The sequence below is a fragment of the Quercus lobata genome, chromosome 2 (assembly GCF_001633185.2).
Source record: "Quercus lobata isolate SW786 chromosome 2, ValleyOak3.0 Primary Assembly, whole genome shotgun sequence".
Classification (NCBI taxonomy): Eukaryota; Viridiplantae; Streptophyta; class Magnoliopsida; order Fagales; family Fagaceae; genus Quercus; species Quercus lobata.
In genome coordinates, this window is record NC_044905.1 from 47,677,909 (window position 1) to 47,687,424 (window position 9,516).

Genomic DNA, 9,516 nt, shown 5'->3' on the forward strand with positions numbered 1-9,516 from the left:
ATTTATGTATATATATATTTATGTATGTGTATGTATGTTTATGTGTATTTGTATGTGTATGTGTAAGTGTGTATGTGTATGTGTATGTGTGTATGTGTATGTGTATATTTATGTATGTGTGTGTATGTGTGCTTATGTATGTGTATGTGTATGTCTATGTGTGCTTATATATGTATATGTGTATATGTTTATGCGTGCTTATATTTATGTGTATGTGTATGTGTTTATGCGTGCTTATGTATGTGTATGTGTATGTGTCTTTATGTATGTGTATGTGTATGTGTATTTGTATGTGTATGTGTATGTGTATGTGTATGTGTATGTGTAGGTCTCTTTGTTTTTTTCAGATTCAAGTGCAATATCCTGATGCAATTGTAATTAATGGCTGAGATTAAAAGTTAAAAAAAATAACTTTCAATCTCAACCATTAAATAAAATATATTAAAGGAGAGTTAAAAAGTTTAAAAAAAAAGTAAAAAATGTAAAAAAAAATACCTACAACAGTGCACCTGATCTTAGTCGTCTTTCTTCTCTTATCATTTTTCTTTCCTTCTTTTTTACGCGGTGCTTTGTTCTTCTTCCTTTTATTTCTCTTTATACATCGCCTAGGCTGACAGGAGAGGAGCGAGTAAAAGCCACGTCAAGAAAGGAAATCGAAAATTGTGCTGCCAAGCCAAAGACTGTAAAAATCTCTTCCTCTCAACTCAAACGATCCTCTTGGGTGAAATTGTGGCTCACGAGGATTTACCAGATTATGGTATGTGATTTTTGGTTATTTATTTATTTATTTGAGATTATGAAGAAAATAGTTTTTATATTTTGCTTACCCTTTCTATTTTCTTAAAACACTTTTCTGGAAAATACCTTTTTTTTGCTTTGCTTTCAGTCTATCATTTCTTGCTTGTGGTATGTGTTTGATTAATTTGGATTTAAAATTAGTTCAACAAGATGATTCTCCTTCTAAAATATAATAATAAAACCAATATATGTTTTTTTAATGGTAGGTTCACTTTCAGTGTTTTCATTTTGTTATTTTGGTTGTTTTGTGGGTTTTGTGCTTTAATTTCGGTAGGTGTGATTTGATTTGTGATTTGGTGGACTTCTGGATTTTTGTTGCGATTTGATTTTGGCTGGGTTTTGGCCATGATGGTGGTCGTGATTTGATTTTGGCTGTGTTTCGGCAGTGGTGCGTGGTTGGAGGTGATGAGTTTGAAAAGCTCCGGCCATGGAGGTTTAAAAGGAGAGCTTGGTGGTCAGCCATGGAACACGATGTGACGTGGGTTGAGACAGAGAGAGGATGGGAGGGAAACAGGGGCGACCCTAGACATTTTGGGGTCTAAGGCGAAAACTAAAAATATGGCATTTTTTATACTTATATATTAATTAAATTAATGTTTATTTAATATTTTTATATTATATTTTTCATCATTATTTTCATTTTCTTCTAAATTATTTTGAAGTTCATTATCAAGATTTGTTGTATTGCAAAATTGAATATCATTTTCTTCTAAATTATTTTGGTGAATTTCTTGCTCATTTGTGATATTTTCATCTAAATTTTGTGGTATATTTTGTTTATTACTAATAACAAATTTGTCCATTGATCCTTTTTGAGACTCAATTAATTTTTCTGCTTTTAAGTTTTTCATATCTAGATGCATATTTTTTAGTAGACATTTCTAATCAAACAATATATTTATAAAAACTAAAATAAAAAATAACTTTCAAGTGTAGAGAAAATGAGAAATAGAACCTGATTTATAAAAAGTATTGTTGTAGTTTCACTGAACATTAACAAGTTTTTAGCAATCTCAACATGTATAAATTAAAAAAAAAAAAAAAAAATTAAGCACAAACATAACAAAAATTTAAGCACAGCCATAACACTAACATAAACTTATTAATAAGACCCACCCAAAAAAAAAACACAAAGCAAATCCTATCTATAACCCAAAAAAAAAAAAAAAAAACAAACTTGAAGGCCCAAACTTAACACCCAGTCCAGGGATGGTCCAGGCAGCCATAATGATAAACTGATAAGTGATAAACAAAGTTACAAAACCAGCCAGGAGGGCCCAAATAAACAAAGTTATCTTAAGTTCTTAACAAATAAAATGGAGTGCCCTGTGCCCAAATATTTATAATTTTTATACCTGATTCCTGAACCTCAGAACCTGATACGGTGAGGTGAGGTGAGCAGTTGAGACTTGAGAGAGGCGGAGAGCAGAGACTAGAGAGAAAGGTAAAATTTGTAGGGTTTTGAGTGTTTTGATTTGTGATTGTTTTGTGGTTAATCTCTTAGACCGGATTTGTAGTTTATGTGGTTGTTTTTTGGTCAATGATTTTGTTTAGAACCAATGTTTAATAAGATTTACCAAAATTTTTGTTTTTTTTGGTTAAAAGGATGTGCCAGATTATTTTTTTAATTCATTTGAAACTAATTTTTTTTTTTTCCCTCTACTACCCGGTTCTTTTCTAAAATTTTGGGGCCTTAGGCAATTTCCTAACTCGCCTAAGGGAAGGGCCGGCCCTGAGAGTGAGTCTAGATTATGAACTTGCATAAATTTTTATCTCAATGGTGATTATAGCTATTTCTGGATCTGTGTTTCTGGTTTATTTTTCTCTAAACACTTGCAATCCTGTTATTGTGTATACTGTGCAAGTTTGATTTTGTGGTCAGGTCTTTTTTTTTTTTCATAGCCTGGCATAAATGTGTACAACCCTCTTCATATTATGCTGCAGAATGAGTTGTTCTAGTTTGTTTGGTTGACTTGGTACCAGCCTCTGCTTAAGATGATTGAAAATTTCTTTATTCTTGTTTTAAAATTTACAGTGTGTGGATGTTGCAATTTGCAAATAGACCAATATTGCAAGTACATTTTCAAATAGGGGTAAAATTGTCTATTTAAATATATTTAATCATTCTCTCTCCTTCCTATCTTAATTTTTAAAATACCCGAGGGAGAAATGGCTAATTATTCTCCTCCCCTTGTTTAATTTTAAAAATATCCAAATAAGGTAGAGGATAACCATTCCCCTCTACTCTCCTCTCCTTCCAAACTTCCAAACATAGCATAACTCTCTTTGCAACCAAACATACCATACTTTTGTGCGTGCCAATTGTTTGCTTTGGTGTTTGTAAGAATTTTTTTTCCCTCAAAAGTTTTTTTGTTTGTTTGTTTTCATTCTTCTTCAAAGATTGTTTGTTTTCATTCTTCTTCAAAGATTTAGACAGTCATGGAAATACATATATACCCATGTATATGTCTGTAATGAAAGTTACTTATCAAAAAAAAAATATGTCTGTAATGAAAGTCTTTGCAAGAAGCACTCGACATGTTTGATAAAATGTTTCATCCAAATATCGTCTTAAATTGTTAGTACATCCAATGCATTTAGTATTCCACTTTGGTGTAATGTGTGGACTTGTTTGATATAATATGTCAAAAGTAATTTGTGTGGAATTGGGGGAAGGAGAAATAAGTTGAAAGCAATAGGATAATGTCAGCAACATGTTGTGTGCCATGCTTAGTTTCTCAATTGTCAATAGCCTTTTTGTTTTAATTAGATTTCGTGATCTGAAACACTAGGAAGGGAACACGGGCTGTGTTTCAGTGGGTTAGCTTATCCTATGAACCAGTTACTGACATATACAATGAATTTAAAATTGCAGGATACTGAAAATTGCATCCTGTGCATCACTATTTGAAATGGCAGATCCTTCATTTTTTGATCGAATGATCACCCATTTCCGTGCAACGTGCAAGTATGAGCATCATCAATTTGTCAATGATTTTTTATTTTATTATATGAACTTATTAGGATTGCTGAAATGAAATGAAGTGCTAAGCATATTTGAGAGCTGAATTGTGGTGGTGAGATGCACCCAATGCCGACATGGGCTTTTCTCACAAATTGTCTTGTAGCACTCTTATCTTCCTGTTGTTTGTCATAAAAGCACCTCCTCTTACTCCATTTCTAACATGTTACTTTGTGAACAAATTCAAGGTATTATACTGGTTATCCAAAGGATCTTGGGCCATCACGGGTTATTCATTTTACATCGGAGCGAGAGTTTGTTCAGCTCCTTCATGAAGGTTATCCTGTAGTTGTGGCTTTTACCATCAGGTCATTTGGAGTTTATACCCATTCATTTTGGTACCTTTTCGTCATTTGACACCATTCCTTATCTTCTTGCTTTGGATAGTGCAGGGGTAATTACACAAAACATCTTGACAAAATACTAGAGGAATCTTCAGCTGAATTTTATCCGCATGTTAAATTTATGCGTGTAAGTTATATGTGCACGATGCTCTGTCATATATGTCTATTCAAAATTATAAATTTCATCACAACCTTATAATTACATGGTTTGCACCATGTCACAACCCTATTCGAAACATACTCATGCATCAAAGTCCATGTCATCAATGAATGCTTCATTTCAATAGTTTTATTAATGAATGCTTCGTTTCAATAATTTTAAGACTTCATTTTGGGGTTTGTGAAAAAATTAAAATATTCGTCTGATTGTCGCCCTCCCTTGGGTTTCAATCTTTGGTTCTTGTGCTGCTGGTTTCAGGTTGAGTGTCCAAAATATCCTGGGTTCTGCATTACACGGCAGAGGAAGGAATATCCTTTCATTGAAATTTTTCATAGTCCAGAACAGGTAGGAATTATCTTTCTTTTCCCCCAACCCCCCTATATTTGTTCCTTATGGTTTTGTCATCACCATAATATAATTAATGATTCAATTTATTTTATTTTATTTTTATTTTTATGTATGTATGATGCAAATATTTAATGCATGATACAATCAAGCACCTACTTCTTTTGTTCCATTATGAAGATCCTTGTCAAACAATAAAATAAACAATCTAGCACATTTCATTTTCTGTCTTCATCCACAGGAGTATCTCTTTGGATTATAGTGTGAAAAGGAAATTTTCAGGTTGTTATTTTTCTTTTGATTTTATCTATATAATATAAAATTATTCTTTTGATTTAATTTTTTTTTTTTTGGCAATTATGTCACTCAAATCATGTTTAGGCAATACTGACAGACTGCATGTGTTTCCTGATGCAAACTATTTGTTTATTTTGAACCTTGAGGATTATCTGGATATCTCTGATAATAAATTCTACTACCTTGTCTTATCCAAAGCATTTCAAATTAGTCTTGGAGATATGGTCTTGTTGATTGATTTTTTGTTGTTGTTAGTTTGGTAATTCTATATTGCATAATTTCATTTCAGAAAGGAATCTTGGCCACATGAAAAAGTCTGTAATGCATTGATCATTTAACTCTATCAAGTGTTTCTGCTAAGGAAATTCAGTACTTTGTGTCTTTTGGGTGCAGGCATCAAACCAGGGCAGGGTGGCTGATCCAAATATTACAAAGTACGCTGTGAAGGTTCTACCTGTAAGTTTTTATAGCTTATTTTCAATTTATTATGTTGGAATAAAAGTTGGCTTCTTTGACACATTTAAACCTGAAATTAATACTTTTCCTATGGGTGGTGAATACTTCAGGCAGATTTATGAGCAATTGTCTTCTTCTCATAGTAAATTGTATTTGGCATTTTTTATTCTGAAATATTTCTAGGGTTTTCTTGCTAAAAGGCTGATTGTTTACATAGGTTCCAAATCTTTAATAAAGTAACAAGACCAGTAGAACTTCATAAATAAATAATATGAGATTTTGTTCAAATACAGTTTTTTTAATTTTTTATTTGTCCTTCTATCTGCCCATATCCAGTTCAATTATGACCTCAGTGCCTATGGATTTAGAGAATTCTTCAAGCGCTATGGAATATGGGCAACAGAGCCGAAGTAAAAATCAGGTGGGAAAATGTTCAATATTAGTTTATTTAAGAGTCACCCCCTTCTGCATAATGTCTGCTGTAGATTACTCTGCATAATGTCTGCTGTAGATTTGACATTAAAGGGCATAACTCCAAAACTTTGATCCTGATTTGTTTTGGATCATGTCTATGATCACCATTTTCATCTTGTGAATGGAAGTGGAAGATTATTCCTGGGATGTAGAAGTTACAAACCCCTTGGAAGGCCAATAAAAACTTTATTGATAAGGCTTTTCTCCAATATATTTGACATTTAAAATTATCGTCATAGATGAGGAAAGACTTTTAGGATTAGAATTGAGAAGTCACTTGCATTTAAAGAGTTGCTCTATGGATCAAGTAGCTTGTACGCATACTGTTGTTAATTAAAATTTTTCATTGTCTAGAAATTTTCATTGAGCATGTTCATTAGGCATTATATTCCATGGCGCTTCAATATTGTCCATCTTATGGTTGAAAAAATTGGTCCCCATTTTAATTGAATGGCTTGATATTATAAGGAAAATTTGATTATGAATTGTGGAAAATATGAAATGGACTTCTTTCCTTCATTTCTTTTTTATTTATAACATTTTAAGCCATGTAGTATCTTAAGGGCAGCAGGAGATAGAATCTTGCTATATGTATTATCATCTATCCCTTTTTGTTTTGTATTACGAATTTGCGATCTCACAAGCTTCCTTCTTCTTCTTTTTTTTTTTTTTTTTTTTTTTTTTTTTTTTGTGTGGATAAATTCAACATTTACAATGGGGGATGTGGGGATTTAAACCTTGGACATTTCTGTTGGAAACAATGAGAGATGCCAATTGAGCTACAAAGCTTTTGGCGGGATCTCACAAGCTTTATTCCACGGAAATGGTAACTATGAGATGAAACCGGATGTCTTTATAGTGACACTAAAACACATTGAATTTCTAGTGAGAAGTGTTATTTGAAGTTTAGGGATGAACATGTGTTTCTATACTATATGAATTCAATCAATAAATAGTGATACAACTTATTTAAAATAATGGGAAAATTACCTTTTGCACCCTATCAATTTGGTCCCTCAACTATAAAAACTTAGATCAATGTTAATATCATCCTTCCATCAACTTCCACCACAATTTGGTTGTTAATCCGCCTATTTTTTTTAAATGGAAAAATTAGAAAAAAAAATTATATAGAAAATAAATACAGAAAAATATTAAATTATTTATATAAAAAAAAAAAAAAAATCAAGTTGAGTATTGGGTTTCCTATATGGAAATCCGGCAAACTTGACTTTTTGGAAGAGCATTGCCCAGTACTAGCTTCCTTGGTCATTGTTGTTCCTCTCTAGTGTGTTCTTCAAGTTGTCATTCCGCTTCGTATGTTGCATTCCTATTTGATGGAGTTCTTGAGATCTCTATTTGATTCGATGAAGATCTTAAGGGAATGGAATGGAATAATTATAAAGGAATGGAAAGAAATTGAATGAGATGGAATGAAATGTATTTAAGTAAGGGAAATGAATGAAATGGAACTTTGTCTAGATGTTTTAAAACAAATGAATAGAGTATAAGTAATCTTGTTTGAGAGTAAGATAAAGGGAAATGAAAGAAATCATTTTGTGATAATATTACTATTAGATCTCTATTTTATATAGGGGTGTTTTGGAAATTTAGTAAAAAATTTATTAAATTTAATTCTATTCTCTTCAATTACTCCTAATTTTTGAGAGAATGAAAATTTGAGAGAATAGAGAGGAGTGAGTGTTACCTCTTACTAATTTTATTCTCTCTCACTTAAACTCCCAAATAATTGAATGAATTTTTCATTTCTTCCATTAAAAATTTCAAATAATGGAAGAAAAATATATTTTAAAATTATTATTTTTATTCATTTCCTTCCTAAACGAGTTGTAAGATTTCCACCAAATCCTCCGTTATCTCATGGCGTCTCCACCCGCTCTGTAGATCGCCAGCATCTCAAGGTGACTTCACGTTTGATAAATCTGATGGTTGCTTTAAGCTTATTGGAACAGTTCACAACACGTGTGTTGATGGTTGGCAGTGGATTGAACTTTTCCACACCTGACATGATTTGGTCGACTAGCAAGTTGACACTTGACATTAACCCTTAGTCCGATCAACCTGTCACTTTCCCTAAGAAAAGAGCTTCTTTTACATATATTACAAATGGGTCCTATGGTTTTTCCTTTCTTTATCTTTCAACCTATTACTTCATCGCCAGCAATAACCATGGAACAAACCCATGGTTTGGTACTTTGGTTTACCCTATAGCTAACAATAACCCACGAGAGTATGGTGAGTTTGAGCTCAATAACCCACAAGAGTGTGGTGAGTTTGAGCTCTTTTGTAAGAGCATCCACTGGATTTATAATTTCAACTATTTAGCACCACTAAAACTTATTTTATCTATTTTACCTACATATATGCTGCAGTAGTGAATCTATTTTAGTTTTCAATACAATAAAATAATATACTCACTCCAAAAAAATAATACATACTACTACTACAAAAAAAAAAAAAAACACCACAAACGGCACAATCCACAACCACTGCCAAAGAACAACCACCCAACAACAATTACACAAACGGCATAATCCACTTTCAACTGCCAAAGAATAACCACCCACCAACAACTACACAAACCCAGACCACCATCAAACCCACCATCTGAGCTTGATCGAGAGAGAGAAGACCAGCCATCGCCGTCGTCGTTGCCGATCACGCCATCGTCGACCCACTAACCCACGACATCCACGAAACCCACTGACCCAATCGCCGATCACGTCATCCACGAAACCCACTGACCCAATCGTCGATCACGCCATCCACAAAACCCACGCCATCATCAATCACGCGAAAAGAAGAGAGAAAAGATAGCGAAGAGGTAGAGAAGGAAGAGAGAGGCTGAGACTCTTGAGTCTGAGAGAGAGAGAGAGAGAGAGAGAATATTTTAATGGAAAAGGGGGAGAGAAGTTAAATAAAATATATATATATATATATATATTTTTTTTTTTAGCTTTGTGCTACAGTGCACATTTATAGATAGATGTGCACTGTAGCTAAACATCTAAATTTTTTACTTATGTCTCCACTGTTGCAGCATGATTTTTGTGATTAGTGGTGTTAAAAAATAGCAATATAGCTATTTAGCACCACTGCTGTAAGTGCTCTAATGACATTGAAACTTATTGCAACACTCAGAGGTAGACCGATGAGGCATTTAGTAACATATTAGAGCCGACACTACCATATTTACCACTTTCAAATCATGGACTTTTTCACCCTGGTGACGTCAGGTGGCCGTTGGACATTGACTTGGGTCCCACTGGTGAGCCTATTCAAGATGAACTACAATGATCGAAGTATGTGCCAGCCACTATACACATGGTTGATGTAGATTGAGAAATGGGACATCTTGTTATGGTCAGAGAGTATGTTGGTTGGGCGATGGGGGAAGAGCGCGTGGCTTTTAACCACGTGGTCGTGGGTTTGATCCCCACAGACGCCGTTCTCATTTATTTATAATTATCATTTTACCTATAATAAAAAAAAGGGAGAATCACAGTGGTGCGGTGATGTCGGCATTTTGTATTAGCGTATTTTTTGGGTTACAAGGATGGCTTGCAATATTGATTGGGTGTTTTGTCCTTTTGGGGGAC

The 9,516-nt window shown here is 33.4% G+C and overlaps 1 protein-coding gene across 2 annotated transcripts; it reads left to right on the plus strand.

Annotated features, from left to right (window-relative positions):
- The first annotated feature begins 2,130 nt into the window (after nucleotides 1–2,130).
- LOC115975723 lies at nucleotides 2,131–9,516 on the plus strand. 2 transcript variants are annotated; one of them, XM_031096625.1, is made up of 8 exons: nucleotides 2,131–2,242; nucleotides 3,674–3,766; nucleotides 4,009–4,128; nucleotides 4,213–4,291; nucleotides 4,583–4,669; nucleotides 5,360–5,422; nucleotides 5,759–5,843; nucleotides 9,052–9,516. In XM_031096625.1, exons 2-7 carry the CDS (start codon nucleotides 3,711–3,713, stop codon nucleotides 5,834–5,836), a joined length of 483 nt encoding a protein of 160 aa, XP_030952485.1. In that variant the 5' UTR covers nucleotides 2,131–2,242; nucleotides 3,674–3,710; the 3' UTR covers nucleotides 5,837–5,843; nucleotides 9,052–9,516. The 2 variants fall into 2 exon arrangements, with proteins under 2 accessions (XP_030952485.1, XP_030952484.1); XM_031096624.1 differs by lacking the exon at nucleotides 9,052–9,516 and having other exon boundaries at nucleotides 2,132–2,242; nucleotides 5,759–6,415.

What these genes read in the sequence shown, in the direction of transcription:
- LOC115975723 (XM_031096625.1), top strand. Translation starts at nt 3,711, where the DNA reads ATGGCAGATCCTTCATTTTTTGATCGAATGATCACCCATTTCCGTGCA. An exon ending in CATTTCCGTGCAACGTGCAA is followed by an intron (nt 3,767 to 4,008) that starts GTATGAGCATCA and finishes AACAAATTCAAG; the next exon opens with GTATTATACTGGTTATCCAA. An exon ending in TTTTTCATAGTCCAGAACAG is followed by an intron (nt 4,670 to 5,359) that starts GTAGGAATTATC and finishes TTTTGGGTGCAG; the next exon opens with GCATCAAACCAGGGCAGGGT.